Source organism: Mizuhopecten yessoensis, unplaced genomic scaffold (assembly GCF_002113885.1).
Source record: "Mizuhopecten yessoensis strain PY_sf001 unplaced genomic scaffold, ASM211388v2 scaffold11139, whole genome shotgun sequence".
Lineage (NCBI taxonomy): Eukaryota > Metazoa > Mollusca > Bivalvia > Pectinida > Pectinidae > Mizuhopecten > Mizuhopecten yessoensis.
Window position 1 is genome coordinate 1,332,055 of NW_018408899.1, and position 19,150 is coordinate 1,351,204.

General features: G+C 34.3%; 1 protein-coding gene across 2 annotated transcripts in view; it reads right to left on the reverse strand.

The window, feature by feature from the left end:
• The window catches only part of LOC110466658, a 36,865-nt gene that overhangs the window by 10,228 nt on the left and 7,487 nt on the right, over nt 1-19,150 (reverse strand). For both annotated transcript variants that reach the window (XM_021523313.1, XM_021523314.1), the window contains exons 5-18: nt 18,202-18,225; nt 13,373-13,396; nt 13,113-13,133; nt 12,368-12,400; nt 12,126-12,158; nt 9,020-9,145; nt 5,804-5,836; nt 4,268-4,300; nt 3,826-3,882; nt 3,411-3,437; nt 2,811-2,831; nt 1,670-1,696; nt 581-607; nt 332-355 (exon numbers count right to left, since the gene is read on the reverse strand). In XM_021523313.1, the coding sequence (XP_021378988.1) occupies nt 332-355; nt 581-607; nt 1,670-1,696; nt 2,811-2,831; nt 3,411-3,437; nt 3,826-3,882; nt 4,268-4,300; nt 5,804-5,836; nt 9,020-9,145; nt 12,126-12,158; nt 12,368-12,400; nt 13,113-13,133; nt 13,373-13,396; nt 18,202-18,225 (510 nt within the window). The remainder of the gene's footprint in view (nt 1-331; nt 356-580; nt 608-1,669; nt 1,697-2,810; nt 2,832-3,410; nt 3,438-3,825; nt 3,883-4,267; nt 4,301-5,803; nt 5,837-9,019; nt 9,146-12,125; nt 12,159-12,367; nt 12,401-13,112; nt 13,134-13,372; nt 13,397-18,201; nt 18,226-19,150) is intronic.

Genomic DNA, 19,150 nt, shown 5'->3' on the forward strand with positions numbered 1-19,150 from the left:
GTTATGAAACATTTTCCCTTGTTTTCTCTTCTTCTGCTATGTGCAAGATGATTCAAAAAGCTGTATCGAACAAACTGTACTCTAAATACCAAGGCACACAGATGTTTCCAAATATGGATCCATTCTATGAATAGATGTTATCTAAATAGTATATCTTTTTCTACTTTATTAACTTTCAATCAACAAATAAGTGAATTCAAAATGAAATTGTCAAAAATTTAAAATATTTCCTTACATAAGCATATATAAGGCTATCTTGTCGTCGCATTTCGGAAAATAACGCATTAAATCCAAAAAATGAATTTGCCATCCATTGAAAATGTATACGTACCATATTCGTAGCTTCCTTGTCCAACTACAAACAAAACGTCAACGTTAGTAAATGAATGACACAGATGAACAATCATGTTCAGGATTCAATTTTAAATACGACACTTTGAAAACCATTTTGAATAAAATTCTAAAAAAAATACAAAGGAAAACTTTGTTAAATTTATTTGTAGAAAGTTATAATAAACTTAGTGAAGAAATAATACTATTATACATATTCTTAATAATCCTTATGAATGAATATTCTTACCGGTTTGTTTTGCGGGCATATTTGTATCTGAAATTGTAATATATAATGCATTAGGTCGTAGAGTAAATATTAGCATTTTTTTTATAAATGTAAAATTCATGATTTAAAGCGATTCCTATATATGTATAATCATTGTTGACTGTTTATTAGAAACTTACTCATCCGTCCATGGTTAGTTCAATTTAAAAAATATATAGAATGTAAATTAAAATCATGTATTAGCTATATTGCCTATATAGATAATCTTATCTGATTTCACCATTAACAAACAACACATACAGTACAAGCGTGAAAAGCCACACCGCCACCAATACCTTCCAGCCACAACAACCATAAAAACACGTCAGTGTATATGTGGACTTCCAAAAACAATTCACAACAATAAAAAAACATGCAAGTGCCTAGTGAAATTCCACAAACAATACACGCCAATCAAATCAATCATAAAAACACGTCAGTGTATATGTGATCCTCCACAAATTATCCACGCCAAGCAAAACAATCATAAAAACACGTCAGAGTATATGTGATCCTCCACAAATTATACACGCCAATCAAAACAATCATAAAAACACGTCAGTGCATATGTGATCCTCCCCAAATTATTCCGTCTTTGCGTATTGCAGAGTTATCTTCTCTTGGGAGCAGGCATTGATTGTTACGTCATCGGTTTGTATTAGAAAATTGCGTCGTTTTCTCAAAAATTGATGACGTCACTCACACAAACAAGTGACGTAACAATCAATACCTGCTCCCAATAGAAGATAACTCTGCAATACGCACAGACGGAATACACACCAATAAAAAACCCATTGAAACACGAAAGTGAACATGTTAAATTCTAGAAACAATATATACCAGTCAACACAACCATTAAAAACACGTCAGTGAATATGTGAATTTCCACAAACAATGCAATGTCATACCAGTCAAAACAGTTTTGCAATTATGTAAAGCAATTAGAACTACTACAAAAATAATACATATCAGCCTGACAAATAATTCATACTAGTCAGACAAACTTCACAAACCTTTGAACTACGATACCAGCACTGCAAAGCAGACGGTAAAACAACACAAAATACATACCAGGTCGTACAAACAGAACGCCAGGTCCTAAAAAGACCGAGAGAACATTGTTTACGAAATTAACTTACTGACGATTTGAAACCGTCATACTTGATCTTGTTTAATTTTTTTCCGAAACGAAGAAGTTTTACGTCCATCCTATATGGATCAAGATCACAATTCTTATTCCTAATGACGGAATACTGAGATGACGTCATTGTGTAGTTTACATTTTGTTAGAGTGTGTATTATACATGTACATGAAACCAAAGGTAATATTTTGGTGAGTATAAGGGTTGTAATCAAAATCATAAAAGATCGTAACTTTCAGTACAGCTAGCGGCGTGAGTGCAATTGTGCAATTGACGTAATTCTCAGTAAATTTTAAAATGTTGCGTTCCGCACGAAAATGTCAAGTGTGTATAAAAGAAATGTTTGCAGATTGTAAATCATCATTAGGACATTAGTCCCAACATTTGTCTAGTAAAAGAATAAGTTTAAATAATTACAACTTGTATTTGTTCATTCCAAATTTGATTCCAAATAAATCCATTTTAAAAATGACCTCGACCCTTTTATTCAAGCCATATACTCAATTCTCAAAACTATGCTGAACACCAAACTAAGGCGATTTACTGCCTTCTGTGTCATGAATCGGGATCAAGTACTTATTGTTAACGTGTAGGTGGGTACATTATATTAGGTATCTTTTAGAGAATCACTAAAAGTAGAGATTACATCTAAATACAGCCATTGACATTGTTCAAGTATTATCGATCCACTCCCCACCTATATGATAGTAATTTTCCAGCAATCAAGACGTCAATCACTGGTATTAGCGTGACTGAAAACGATATATGTCTTATTTTATTACTTGTTTAAGTGTGATAAATGTTGACTAATCAACTGACCGCAAAACTGATATTACATTTTTTTAACGGATGTACATGTAAGCGTGATATTTCAGGTCCAACCTACTGACAGCAATATATGTCTATTGCTAAAATTGGAGTAGGCGTGATATTCTAAGACTGGCCTACTGACAGCAATATCGCTTTGTTTGGAGTACGAGTGATTTTTAGAACTCATAATCATTGATGCAACCTTGACAATCCGATATTAATCTACTGATCGTGATATGGTGTTTGACAACGTTACTCACCTTTATGAGGTTTGTTCAATTCTGAAACAAGAACAAGTCAGTCATATTTATATATAATGAATATATAAAGAGAAAACTTTAAAAAAAAAAATCGTATTTACAAACAACATAAATCGATCACAGGTTTCATAGTAATGACCTTTACTGACACGTAAAACAAATTAAAAAAAACAACACTGTATACTGTATAGCTAGGTTACTACATGTATATCTTACTTCTCTAATTGTCAGTTAGTTCTATTGAAGCGTACTTTTATTATCAAAACATGTGTATATTAGATAGACAAAGTGGCATATTATTTAGGCACATAAATATGTTTGTTATTTCTGTTGAAATTAAGGCATTTTCCCTGTTGCCAAAGTCTCAAATTTACTATCAATAATAATATTGATAAATAATATTTTCACTATTGTCTAACTGTATATATATTGTCATTATGTAATAAATGTGGAACAAAGCACTTCCTAATTGTGCACTCGTGTTGTGTTTTTTTTATTCTTATAATATATATCAGACGAAGTCATGAATGGATGTGCTTATCCATTTTCTTATACTGCTTTGCATAGTTTGACGTTATCGAATTATAATTACATACGTACCGGAAAATTGGCTGCCAAATTCAATGTCTGGAACAGGAATAAGTTTACATTGGAAAGAAATAAGACCAAACTATATCATTCATTTTAAACAAAGACAAATAAATCGTCACATTAGGTTATGAATTCAAGTCAGCATGATGACATCAGTTATACTAGTAAATAAGATGCAATTACGGCAACATTAAGTTAGGCAGAAACTAAAATATAAGGGTCGAAAAGAAAACGGAAACCAAGGAGAACAGAAAACAAGAAGAAAACCCTAAATAATTAACTATAAGTAAGGTAAGCGTTGTTTGCTAGACATGAAGTTCCCATCCTAAAACAAATGTATTAAATAATTTTCAGGGGGAAAATTGAAGTTGATTTGTTCATCAAAATGTAGATGTACCTATTCTAGTCATTTTGTATTACAAACCTGAATCCTCGTCGTCATCTTCATCATCGCTATCATTAATAGCTGTCATAGGTGTTCCTGAAAAAGAAAATGAATCAATTTAAACATTAACATGAACAAGATAACATATACTGCTGACAAAGTATCAATAGCTATTGTTTTACACAAATATTAAAAACAAAAATACGTGTAGTCATTATAAAATGAAATCCAATTATATTATTGATCTTATCCATTCGATTTATTCAAGGTCTGTTTCATATAAAAAATAATACACTTACCAAGTACATTTATTTATTTATTGGGTTATTGACAAATCTCACACAAAGAAGGAACATATTGTGAACGTTTGTTTTTTGGAGGTCAAAATGATATGTCAATAACAGGATATTGTATGCAAGTCTAGACATTTCGTATGAAATGTCAACTGTCACACGAAAGTAGTTTAAGATTTTTTGCTTACCAGCAGGCGTCTGATTAGGTCTGGTCGCTGAAACTTTAAGAGAAGATATGGTTTATATCAATATATAAATATCAATACCCGTTTTAGCATTACAACAAAATCAGACTATTAAAAAAAAGGTTCCGTATTATTAGCTTAGTCAGTGTATCGTTGTAGATCTGTTAGCATACAAAACAATGTTCGAATAATTAACTTTGTTGATGTATTGGCTTTGCTTTGAACAATATTTCTTGATTTTGAAGGGTTAAATCAAGACGTTTTTAAATTACAACTAGTATAAATCAAAGCATGAAACAATTTGCTTGCAAACATAACCACGTGACTCGCACACAATGTGTTTGATATTTACATGTATTATTTCTCTGCTTTCAGAATTTTACAAACAAAAATTATATCATCATAATTGATAAATCTAATGAGACAGCGTTTTGTTCATAGTTGAATTTTCACAAAAACATATCGATACGATATATTATATTTGAATATCATTATCAAATACATTTGGTAGGGTGACCTAAGTATAAACATTCCAGGGTAAAACAATAATTATTAGAAAAAAGAAGCAGAGAGCGTTTATTAAACAGTATGTGTCGATGCAGAAAGCCAAATAAAGCAAACATTGTATTGCACCATATGGGAGTAAAGGTCAAAAGTATGAAAAGCAAACGTCTAACGTGTCCAATAACACATATATTTACATTTGCTCTGCATCCTTCCATTGTAATGCATAGTGAAGGCAAATGTTGTTATTAAACTATAACAACATTTGCTATTGTAACGTCATCAATCTTTATTGTGACGTCATCAATTTCACTGTTGTCAACACTGGATTTGCTATTCAAAACCTGTTCGATATAACTAAATAAAGCATAACTACTCTATCAAAATGTAAATATAAATAATGAATATTTTAGCAAGTATTGTTATGGTCCTACATGTATAACACGAATTTCTATTGCTGAGAAACTTACATAAAGCCCTACCGGCCTTATTAAGTTTGTCATCAATAGCAATGTGTGTTATGGGCCATAACAACATTTGCTAAAACATTAGTTGCTTATGTATAATACAAAAAATAGTATAGTAGCCCAACAATAGAGTCAGCCATTTTGCTACATTAAAAACGTGACTTAAAATTCAAAGTAAGGATGAGGATTTATTTATTTCAAATTTATTTTGGCAAAGCAAAAAGCCCAACAAAGTAAACGTTTTACTGTGCCATATGGCCATTTTGTCCATCAGTGGTTCTAACTGTCCCAGAAATATTTAAGGATTAACTTGAATATATACTTCATGTTATGGAGATATAACTAAAAAAAACGGAGTGTACTCTAAATAAACGGTTTATGACGAGAGTACACTCCGTTTTTTGTGTGTTAAAGCTCCATAACATGAAAAATAAGGCTGACAGTATCGTTTACGTGAATTCGTTGATTTATTTAAATCTGGTTCCAAGAAGAAACATGGCACACTAAAGCATAATATATTACCATCTCTAACAGTTAATAGGTTGATGATTCACCCTGTGCTACATACCTGTTAGTGAACTTTCCGTCATCCGGGATTTACCTGTAACATGTAATACAAGGTTGAGATTTCTGTTGAGGAACTTTTGTCAGTTGTATTGCTGCTATCGGAAAATTTGTTGTCAGGGAAACAGAACCTCATACAAAACCTGTTTTTCGTTTAATGCATGAAGACTTTAATATCAATGGGAAAATCTCGTCATTTCATTTCTCGATCTCGCCCGTATTGCGATATGATACGATCTATAATTAATACGGAAATATTGTGGAAGGAGAATACTACACAATGATTAATACAAGCTTTATAAACACTGTATTCTTTGATGTCAGAGTACAACGCCCCCTGACCCCACTGAAATAAGTTGAGTATTTGTCTCAAATTCATTATATTAATTAACCGTGTACTAAGGTATGATAATTTGTTCAGTCCCACGTAATATTGATTATTTATCTCAAAGACATTTTTTTTTTATAAAAGGCCCTAAATCAGGATGTGACGTATTGCTTAATAACGGCGTTCATCAGTCTTGATTACTATATACATTTATAGTCTTTGAAGTTTCTTGATTGGGGAAATGTTTGACGTGAAAAGATCTTTAATGAAGGAATTTGATATAACCAGTTCCATAACAAAACAACGCAAAAACAACTAATTCATTTTTTGCAACAACGCTGTCAGACTCGGATATTGAAAATGATGGTCCCACATTCCTAAAGTCTGATTTGACCAGATTCGAGCTCCATGAAGTACTCCGGCTAAGAACATTAAGTTATACTTACTCAAGGGCCTGAAAATTCACTATTTTAATCTAAAGCTGATTTTATTCCGTTATGATGCTGCGGCTGAGGTGTATTTGATCATTTTGATATCAAATATGTATTTATACCAGCAATCTGTATTGCTTATAAATTATGCTACATATATATTCTTTGTATGGTTAAGATAAAAAAATATATATATAACCGACGATTTAAATGAAATGACCGTTATTTCTGATGAATTTGCCATTTATCTACCTGCATGTAAACCATTGCCAAATTCATCAATTATTGTTCTTGTAGTAATATTTAAACCATACTTAGTCAGTTACATATTCCTACACTAGACACTAAAATAGGTGTGTTCCAACATATGATGCTCTAATAGGTCATATTATACCTAGTTGTTCAGTTTGATATTGTACTTGTACTTCACGGAATACCTCACCTGGTTTGAAATTGAGACATACCCATCTGACGCGCCAGAACCTTCGAAAAGTATTTGCTTTCTGACACACTTGATGACTTTGTCATAGTGTCTTAGTTAAACCGTAGTAGAAATATAAAGTACAACATGGGCTGTATCAGTATTGAAACAAGTTGCAAAGGGAAGTTCAACGATTAGAATAAAAATAGGTGCAAGATACAAAATATTGTTCAACCGCAGTGTGATTGGCCATGTGAATTCCACAAAACTGATGAAGCTGGGTGGTAACATCTCAGAACACCTTACATCTGAATATGACTTTGAGATTTGTGTGAATTGCCACTCAGCAAACTTATTACGTCGCCAGATTTGTTCCACATCTATATCTCAAACAAAGTACAATGTCTGGATCAAATATGACAGTAAACATCCTGATGATCCTACATATAAGCTATATGAACAAGAATTAAGGTAGACTCCGACAGGTAAGCTATAATTATGACCAAGAATTAAGGTAGAGTTCGACAGGTAAACTATATGACTTAGAATGAAAGTAGAATCCGACAGGTAAACTTTATGACCAAGAATTAAATTAGACTCCGAAAGGAAAAATTTATGACCAAGAATTAAATTAGACTCCGACAGGTAAACTATATGACCAAGAATTAAGGTAGATTCCGACAGGTAAACTATATGACCAAGAATTAAATTAGACTCCGACAGGTAAACTATATGACCAAGAATTAAGGTAGATTCTGACAGGTAAACTATATGACCAAGAATTAAGGTAGGCATGTAGAGATAGTCTTTATGACCAAGAATTAAGGTAGAGCCCGACAGGTAAACTATATGACCAAGAATTAAGGTAGACTCCGACAGGTAAACTATATGACCAAGAATCAAGGTAGACTCCGACAGGTAAACTATATGACCAAGAATTAAGGTAGACTCCGACAGGTAAACTATATGACCAAGAATTAAGGTAGACTCCGACAGGTAAACTTTATGACCAAGAATTAAATTAGACTCCGATAGGAAAACTATATGACCAAGAATTAAGGTAGAGCCCGACGGGTAAACTATATGACCAAGAATTAAGGTAGACTCCGACAGGTAAACTATATGACCAAATATTAAGATAGAGTCCAACAGTCCGAAGTATTAAGTTATAATGAAGTTGCCGATCTACTGATGAAACATGTGCACATGAATAATATATTTTTTCGTTTTCTTTTATTATAGCTGTCATTTTATCACGATATTTACATACACAGTGAACTGTTCATTAAAACCACTGCGTCTGAAAGAAATTATGTTGCAAACGTTGCAATAGTGGCTTTGCAATATATTCGTTATGATGAAAATATTGTCAACAAAACAGAATACGACTAGTATTTATGTTGCAAATAACAACGTCATGTTGCAATACAATCCTAAAGATGCAAACATTGTTTGGCAAACAGATCTGACTATCCTCAAAGGTAGTAGGAGATGCATTATGGCATTTCCGAAGGATGAAATGTCTGTACGAATGTTGGCTAAAATTTGCAGAGTAAGCAAGACGCAAAACGATAGATGATACGTCAGTAAATATAATTATTTTTACACAGGTAGCTGATTAAAGATGAAACAGTTTGGGATAAAGGTAAAACATCTTATCACTCTAATAGCAAGTAGATATGTAAGTGTTATGTAATGGGGAACAGACATCCTGAGGAAAGTGATAACGCCTAATGTAATTTTAAATATTTACTCAATGTATCAACTTATGTGATAGAAGACGGTGTTCAAGATATTCATTAATCTATAAGTTTTGTCATTCAGATGTAACTCCGGTTGTTGGGGTTTTTTTTGGGGGGGGGGGGGGTTCTTTGGAAAATTGCTTTTGTTTATATAAAGCTCGGCCGGAAAAGTATTAAGAATGAGCTGTCCGGTATTCAGGTCAGAAACCTCCGATCTGAGGACATCATCTACACTATATCCAGTCTTTATCAGCTACATCAGTGACATCTACCGTACTAGTAATGATGTATACTTTACCCCTGATTGATGATCTGTCTGTTTCTGCGCCTGTCTTGTACGTAGTAACGTTAACATCAATATCATCAAAAGCATATTTAGTGTTTTCCTGTTTCCCCTCTTCCTCTTCCTCTTCCTCTTCCGAATCTGTAATATAAAAGTCATCACGAAACGTGTTCGATCATACATTAAGTACAGGAGAGTCCAAGCACACAACAATACAATAGATTACTGAATTGATATGTTAGTCATTTTATATATTCCCAATACAAATGTGAATGGTAAAATATAGCCAGGATAAAATATAAAGTAAAGCCTCGTTCTATTGTCACCTTTTGTCCAGATAAATTTTGGTGTTACAAAGGGGTTTGGCGATAAATGTAGGGGAAATTATCAAGGAATACCTGAACAAAACAGAAAAGAAGAGAAGACCTTGATATACATTTAACTATATTGGCTTTAAGTGAGGTAGCAAAAGGAACTAGTGCATTTTATCTAGGCTTTTGCTGTGACTTCATTTCAGCAATTGTGATATAGAATGACTAACCAAGAGCTAATTAAGTTAGTTCCGTTTTCATAATTGAATTATGAATATCGAATAATGAATATCAACAGATAGGTGATGATAAACCACGACTATATATATCAAATAGCAGGTATCGTTAACTGAGTTGAATTGAATTCAACACAAAAGTAAATGTGTTTACTTATTTGATTTGCCTGACAAAAGGGACAAAATTTACCTCGACCAATCAGATTACAGGATTTTCATTAGAGGTATAATAGACGTTAGTTTGACTATAAGAGGATTACTTGTATGATTTATTGATATTGTAAGGAAAACATACAATGTTCACTCTGTTAGTGTAGCTACACACGATTCTCACTCTCAGTGGAGTAAGCAAATGCCATTTTCATGTTCAGTGAAGTAATTGTATGCCATTCTGACACTCGTAGAAGTGTTGCAAGCCGTTCTTAATCTCTTGAAAATAACCATATGTCATTTGCATTCTCAAGGGGGTACCTGTATGTTCATAGAAAAATAAATCAATGTCCATTATCAATGGAATACATGCATGGGTGGTATATAGTATCACCAAGACTAAGGATTCGGTCGGATTCATTAATCCTGCATTCAACAATTCCTTTGATAATATACAGTGAAGCGCTTATATTTCCCCGAGGTTTAATTATTTACTAAATAAATACAATAACCATAACAAAACCGCACTAATGTACCATTATAAACACATATAGCAAACAATGAGTGCTATAAGGTTTTGTCTTCGCTCGTACCTGAACAATTTTCAGTCTTTTGATTGTTCTGGTCCAAACATCTGAGGAGTAAATCACCTATATCTTCATGGAATAAAATATATCTGCCATATATATGACGATACCACTCTCCGACTTAGATATCGGTCGGCCTCGTTAATCCTGTATTCATCTTTTGTATTGATCAGTGAAGCGCTTACATTTCGCGGAAGTTTATATGATACAGCTCAGCTAACTTCCATAAGGAATACAAACTATAGCTAATTGATGTTTGCGTGGAATGTTTTCTCACTGTGTCTTTCTTTAAAGTTTTGTCTGTGGTCGTACCTAAATGTTTCCCAGTCTTTTGTTTGTTCCGGTTTTCAGATTTGAAGAGCCAGTTACAGATTAAATATAGAAAAACGTCGTTTTTATGTTGTCCTCTCCCTCGTGTTTTAGCAATTATCGTTCGCCTTAAAACATCAATTGCTAAATCACAACGTCCTGGCAATATCATTTATCAATACGTTATGACCCAGATTTCATTTTACCATATTCATCATTTGAAAAAAATCAACACAGAACATATCTTCTTCCTGTCATAAAAAAAAAACACAAAAAAACTATGCCAATTTCATTCATAAACGATTCATCATTGTTTCGTTTTTCCCCACTAACATAAAGGAACTAGACGTTTGTTTAGAAGTTTTTCTTTGTAATGTTTTTCCAACATGGTCCTCCGAAAAATTATAATCAAGTAGAGGTTTCTATTGATAACGACGGAACCGGAATAGCCGAATATCTACCACAAACAAACTACGAGTTATATCTGAGCGACAACCAGATCTCTGAGAGGACACACGGCCTCTACATACCAGCTATACCCGGGGAACAACTGCTAACCAGCTCTATGATAGGACACAAGGCCTCCACATACCAGTTATATCAGAGAGACAACTTATAACCAGCTCTCTGATAGGATACAAGGCCTCCACATACCAGTTATATCTGAGAGACAACTTATAACCAGCTCCCTGAGAGGACACAAGGTCTTCACATACATGTACCAGTTATACCTGAGAGACAACTGGTAACCAGGGCCCGTATTCATGAAACCGTTCTCATGCTCAAGCATGGATTTTGTGCTCAAGTCTAATATCTTGTTCCAGTTATAAATTATTTAAAGAGTTTTATTTTGTTAAAGTTTTGGACAAAAATTGAAGAAACTTGAAGCCGAATACTGTTTTCAATATTTAAATTTGACTTTTTGATCGTTTACATGATTTAGGTGGGTTACAAGAAAGCTGGCGTTGAGCACAGAATCCATACTTGAGTATGAGAACGGTTTCATGAATACGGGCTCAGATCTCTGAGAGGACACAAGGCCTCTACATACGAGCCAACTGGTAACTAAAGCAGGACTTCCACATTTGAAATCTATCTGAAAGGCAACTGGTATTTAAGTTCTATTTGAGAAACTACTTGTACGCATCCCTCTAAGACACAGAACATCAAAGTTTGTATTATCTGAGAGCAACACCATTGGGCCAAGGAAGAATGGCACTTCTCCAATACCAAGCTGGCCTGTTCGTTTATGCGGAACAACCGGTTTGACCGTTTATAAATGTAACAATTTCGGGTAATTGTACAGACCTTGCAAGGCTTTGTCAAGGCTCGCCTCAAAGCAGCATCAGATTACTAGGTCCGATCTTATTCAATAAACGAACAACTGTGGTCTGACCGGTTTGACCGTTTACACGAAAACGGCACTAGTTCTATGTTCTCTTATGTCACCCTGGTAAAATACTAATTTACTATATAACATGGGTTACATTTACATTACTGTGGGAAGGGGGATAACTCGCATACGTACCAGACATTAGTAGTTCTGCAATAGTTTCTGCTTCTGAAATCATAAAAATAAAAATGCATTCGTGTGTTAACTCTTCATTTAAACATAACTTTCTCAATCCGTACGAGTTTTTATATTTAGGTGTTATTGCAATACCGTAACGTTTTGTAATCCGCCAAATTAACCAGAACAATTCAAAAAGTATTTTTGTATGCATGTTGCCTTAGTCTATTTATCTTATAAAATATAAAATAATCATTCACCTGGTTTTGGAGTTTTACTCTTTATCTTCTTTACTGAAATACAAGAAAAAAAATCAATATATTCGTTCAAACAATGTGGCTATAGAGTTCATAATATAAAGTTGTTTTATGGAGCTCGTTATTTAGTCTTAATAATGATGTTCCATCATTATAATTTTAAATCAGCTATTCCAATTTCACGAAAGTCCATAAATCCGCACAAAGGTACGACATACTCAATTAACAAGAACAAAACGCAAATTTGTATATGTCTATTCAACAGGAAAGGCGGAATGAACCTTCACAGAAATCTGGAGACAAAATCAGATTACCGGAAGGAGAAGATTTTCTTGCACCAAATGTGGCACACATCATAATGTCTCTTGTTATGTACAGCTATACTGTAAGGAGTACCAAAGGTTAACAGGAAAATTGAGTGAATGTATCGCTAGTTCATTCGTGAATTTCCACAAAACTGTTTCCAGACCTTCTTTATCAACGAGTGACAACCGTTTTGACTGTTCACAAACAGACATATATAAACAACTTATCTGGACTTCGACAAAATGGTGATATGTTTGGCGCTTACAACATTTCATGGAGGAAAATGTTTACTGAACTACTCCGGATATTAAAAAATAAAGAACAATTAAATATCACTCATCACCATTAAATTAGAACGTTTCGTAACAATTTATACTTGTTACTATTAAAATTGATTAATACGTGAATGTGGCATAAAAAATATATATATTTTAATACGTACCTCGTGTTTTACGTGGTTTACCTGTAGAAAAAGAAACCAAGGTTTAATCACCTAGAGTTGAAGTTTAAATTGTATCAGAAATAACCGAAATTTGTTACATTTATATTTCAATAATAATCCCGATCATGTAATATGAATAAATCACTATCGGCATTTTTCAATGGTTACAATTTTCTTCATTTGTTTATGTGTTATCTAAAAAACACTTTAAATAACTTGTCAAAGAGTAATACAATAGGCATTTCCCCTCAATATCTTACCTAGACCTGCATAGGGACCGATACCTGCAAAAAGCGATAGAAACAATTTAAGCAATGAATAATCATGTATTATATGTAACGTTATTTAATATGATATCACAAAAAAAATATTGTTTGGCCGTATCAAAGGGTCAATATGTGACGTTTCAAAAACACTATATATTACGTCATACTATGTCGACTTTAGATTAAATCTATGTAGACTATGTATATGGAAACGTTACCGTTTTACCATCTTTTGATAGATAATAAGTATATTTTAGGACAAAGAAGAACAATTGGGTCCACAGATAATCCAGCTCCCACTAACACCTTAGCTTAGTCCCGCTAACACTTTAGTTTAGTCCAACTAACACTTTAGTTAAGTCCAACTAACATTTTAGTTTAGTCCCGCTATCACTTTAGTTTAATCCAACTGACACTTTAGTTTAGTTCCACTAACACTTTGGTTTAGTCCCACTAACACTTTAGTTTAGTCCAAATTACACGTTAGTTTAGTTCCACTAACAGTTTAGTTTAATCCAACTTACACTTTAGTTTAGTGTCACTAACACTTACGTTTGGTCCAACTACATGTGACACTTGATTTAAGTCCCACTAACAATTTATTTGAATCTAACTAACACTTTAGTCTAGTCCAACTAACACTTTAGTTTGGTCCAACTAACACTTTAGTTTAGTCACACTAACACTTTTGTTTGGTCACACTAACACTTAAGTTTGGTCCCACTAACACTTTAGTTTGTTCCAACTAACACTTTCGTTTAATCCCAATAACACTTTAGTTTGGTTCAACTAACACTTTCGTTTGGTCCCAATAACACTTTAGTCTAGTCCCACTAACACTTTTGTTTGGTTTCACTAACACTTTTATTTGGTCCCACTAACACTTTTGTTTGGAGCCACTAACATTTTTGTTTGGTCACACTAACACTTAAGTTTTGTCCCACTAACACTTTAGTTTGTTCCAACTAACACTTTAGTTTAATCCCACTAACACTTTAGTTTGGTCCAACTAACACTTTCGTTTGGTCCCACTAACACTTTAGTCTAGTCCCACTAACACTTTTGTTTGGTTTCACTAACACTTTTGTTTGGTCCCACTAACACTTTTGTTTGGAGCCACTAACATTTTTGCTTGGTCACACTAACACTTAAGTTTGGTCCCACTAACACTTTAGTTTGGTCTCACTAACACTTTAGTTTAGTCCCACTAACACTTTAGTTTGTTGCACTTATGACCTAGATGCTGTCTCGGACACTCATGACCTAGATCCAACTAACACCTTCGTTTGGTCCCACTAACACTTTAGTTTAGTCCCACTAACACTTTAGTTTGTTCCAACTAACACTTTCGTTTAATCCCACTAACACTTTAGTTTGGTCCAACTAACACCTTCGTTTGGTCCCACTAACACTTTAGTTTAGTCCCACTAACACTTTAGTTTGTTCCAACTAACACTTTCGTTTAATCCCACTAACACTTTAGTTTGGTCCAACTAACACCTTCGTTTGGTCCCACTAACACTTTAGTTTAGTCCCACTAACACTTTAGTTTGTTCCAACTAACACTTTCGTTTAATCCCACTAACACTTTAGTTTGGTCCAACTAACACTTTCGTTTGGTCCCACTAACACTTTAGTCTAGTCCCACTAACACTTTTGTTTGGTTTCACTAACACTTTTATTTGGTCCCACTAACACTTTTGTTTGGAGCCACTAACATTTTTGTTTGGTCACACTAACACTTAAGTTTGGTCCCACTAACACTTTAGTTTGTGTCCACTTACACTTTAGTTTAGTCCCACTTAGTTAAGTCCCACTAACACATTAGTTAAGTCCCACTAACACTTTAGTTTAGTCCCACTTAGTTAAGTCCCACTAACACTTTAGTTAAGTCCCACTTAGTTAAGTCCCACTAACACATTAGTTAAGTCCCACTAACACTTTAGTTAAGTCCCACTTAGTTAAGTCCCACTAACACATTAGTTTAGTCCCACTTAGTTAAGTCCCACTAACACTTTAGTTAAGTCCCACTAACACCTTAGTTAAGTCCCACTAACACATTAGTTTAGTCCCACTTAGTTAAGTCCCACTAACACTTTAGTTAAGTCCCACTAACACATTAGTTTAGTCCCACTAACACTTTCGTTTAGTCCCACTAACACTTTAGTTTATGTCCACTTACACTTTAGTTTAGTCCCACTTAGTTAAGTCCCACTAACACTTTAGTTAAGTCCCACTTAGTTAAGTCCCACTAACACATTAGTTAAGTCCCACTAACACTTTAGTTAAGTCCCACTTAGTTAAGTCCCACTAACACATTAGTTTAGTCCCACTTAGTTAAGTCCCACTAACACTTTAGTTAAGTCCCACTAACACATTAGTTAAGTCCCACTAACACATTAGTTTAGTCCCACTTAGTTAAGTCCCACTAACACTTTAGTTAAGTCCCACTAACACATTAGTTTAGTCCCACTAACACTTTCGTTTAGTCCCACTAACACTTTAGTTTATGTCCACTTACACTTTAGTTTAGTCCCACTTAGTTAAGTCCCACTAACACTTTAGTTAAGTCCCACTTAGTTAAGTCCCACTAACACATTAGTTAAGTCCCACTAACACTTTAGTTAAGTCCCACTTAGTTAAGTCCCACTAACACATTAGTTTAGTCCCACTTAGTTAAGTCCCACTAACACTTTAGTTAAGTCCCACTAACACATTAGTTAAGTCCCACTAACACATTAGTTTAGTCCCACTTAGTTAAGTCCCACTAACACCTTAGTTAAGTCCCACTAACACATTAGTTTAGTCCCACTTAGTTAAGTCCCACTAACACTTTAGTTAAGTCCCACTAACACATTAGTTTAGTCCCACTTAGTTAAGTCCCACTAACACCTTAGTTAAGTCCCACTAACACATTAGTTTAGTCCCACTTAGTTAAGTCCCACTAACACTTTAGTTAAGTCCCACTAACACCTTAGTTAAGTCCCACTAACACATTAGTTTAGTCCCACTTAGTTAAGTCCCACTAACACTTTAGTTAAGTCCCACTAACACATTAGTTTAGTCCCACTAACACTTTCGTTTAGTCCCACTAACACTTTAGTTTATGTCCACTTACACTTTAGTTTAGTCCCACTTAGTTAAGTCCCACTAACACTTTAGTTAAGTCCCACTTAGTTAAGTCCCACTAACACATTAGTTAAGTCCCACTAACACTTTAGTTAAGTCCCACTTAGTTAAGTCCCACTAACACATTAGTTTAGTCCCACTTAGTTAAGTCCCACTAACACTTTAGTTAAGTCCCACTAACACATTAGTTTAGTCCCACTAACACTTTCGTTTAGTCCCACTAACACTTTAGTTTATGTCCACTTACACTTTAGTTTAGTCCCACTTAGTTAAGTCCCACTAACACTTTAGTTAAGTCCCACTTAGTTAAGTCCCACTAACACATTAGTTAAGTCCCACTAACACTTTAGTTAAGTCCCACTTAGTTAAGTCCCACTAACACATTAGTTTAGTCCCACTTAGTTAAGTCCCACTAACACTTTAGTTAAGTCCCACTAACACATTAGTTAAGTCCCACTAACACATTAGTTTAGTCCCACTTAGTTAAGTCCCACTAACACTTTAGTTAAGTCCCACTAACACATTAGTTTAGTCCCACTAACACTTTCGTTTAGTCCCACTAACACTTTAGTTTATGTCCACTTACACTTTAGTTTAGGCCCACTTAGTTAAGTCCCACTAACACTTTAGTTAAGTCCCACTTAGTTAAGTCCCACTAACACATTAGTTAAGTCCCACTAACACTTTAGTTAAGTCCCACTTAGTTAAGTCCCACTAACACATTAGTTTAGTCCCACTTAGTTAAGTCCCACTAACACTTTAGTTAAGTCCCACTAACACATTAGTTAAGTCCCACTAACACATTAGTTTAGTCCCACTTAGTTAAGTCCCACTAACACTTTAGTTAAGTCCCACTAACACATTAGTTTAGTCCCACTTAGTTAAGTCCCACTAACACTTTAGTTAAGTCCCACTAACACATTAGTTTAGTCCCACTTAGTTAAGTCCCACTAACACTTTAGTTAAGTCCCACTAACACATTAGTTTAGTCCCACTTAGTTAAGTCCCACTAACACTTTAGTTAAGTCCCACTAACACATTAGTTTAGTCCCACTTAGTTAAGTCCCGCTAACACTTTAGTTTAGTCCCACTAAATCTCAACTTGTCTATGGAATGTAACTGGAATTAATTTAAAATGTAAACCCAAACAAGTCAGTTTCTATTAGGACTGTTATATCAACACAATAGATTTATGAGGGGAAACATCTTCGGCTGAATAAGTATCCATCGAATGATGATAAATAATGTATTACATCATATCCGGGTATCTGGTACACGTCAAGTCTGGATTTTATATTGTGATTTTGAATGGGTTTTTTTTTTTTCTTTGTTTCATGCTTCGAAAGATGGCACATATTTTTTAACGATTACTTAAATTTGTGTTATTGGACTCTACTAAAATTCCACAGCCGTTTAAGAAGGCTGAATCACGGGTCAGTGAGAGAAACGTAACCCTCGCTGCAATACCAGGACAAAATGTACTTGGCGCATTATCGAGGAACAGGAAAGATGGTTTTGATCACCTTTGCCTTAAATTTTACTTTAATCATGTGCTTAAATTGACTCATCCTCCCTCTGAAGAAAATTATCAAACACGAGCTAAGCTTATACAATGCTAGTGATACGAAAGTATTGTCAACATTGTGTTGGTATCAGTCTGTCCGCAGCCCGGTAATGAATAGACAAATACTTACCCATAGGAAATTTTCCTCTCGGGACTACAAAGAAAAATTGGAAAGGCATAGAAAGATCATAGTTCGTCATCTATACACACGTCAAACCTGCCTAAAAATGTACAACGAAAAACCGAAGCCTTCGATAACGTACCCAGTGAGTATTTATTGAATTAATTAATCAGATATTAAAGTTAATTTTCATAGGAAATATAATCGTGCACCATTTTGTCCAGATTAACAGCATTTCAATTGGAAAGTTAGGTTAAATATCTATAATGCATATATGTCTGTCAACATGTTGATATGATTTGAATTTTGACACATGGTTAGTTGCAATAGTTTTACAGTGCAGTGTGGTCTGAAGATTTAAATTTACAAATGTGAGATTTCTCATCAAGAAAATATTTAAATAACGAATCAGACAGGATTAACGCCATTGTAATACGATACACCTCTACCAGACTGTAAACAATGATTACCTACCTACATATTGTTCTGGGGCAGCTTCTAAAGAAAAAATAACAACAATTACAATTATTCTTGAAAATATAAGTGAGGTACATGCCGACCTACATCTGGCGTGTAAATAAAATGGATGGCCAGGAAAGTGCATGAATAATTGGAGTATAATACACTACACAAATAAATTTCGTAGGTCAAATATGGCCGAAGTCCATAGTACTCATACATACTATCAAATCTGTCTCGGACACTTATGTTCTAGTTGCTGTCTCGGACACTTATGACCTAGTTGCTGTCTCGGACACTTAAGACCTAGTTGCTGTCTTGGACACTTATGACCTAGTTGCTGTCTCGGACACTTATGACCTAGTTGCTGTCTCGGACACTTATGACCTAGTTGCTGTCTTGGACACTTATAACCTAGTTGCTGTCTCAGACTCTCATGACCTAGATGCTGTCTCGGACACTCATGACCTAGTTGCTGTATCGGACACTTATGACCTAG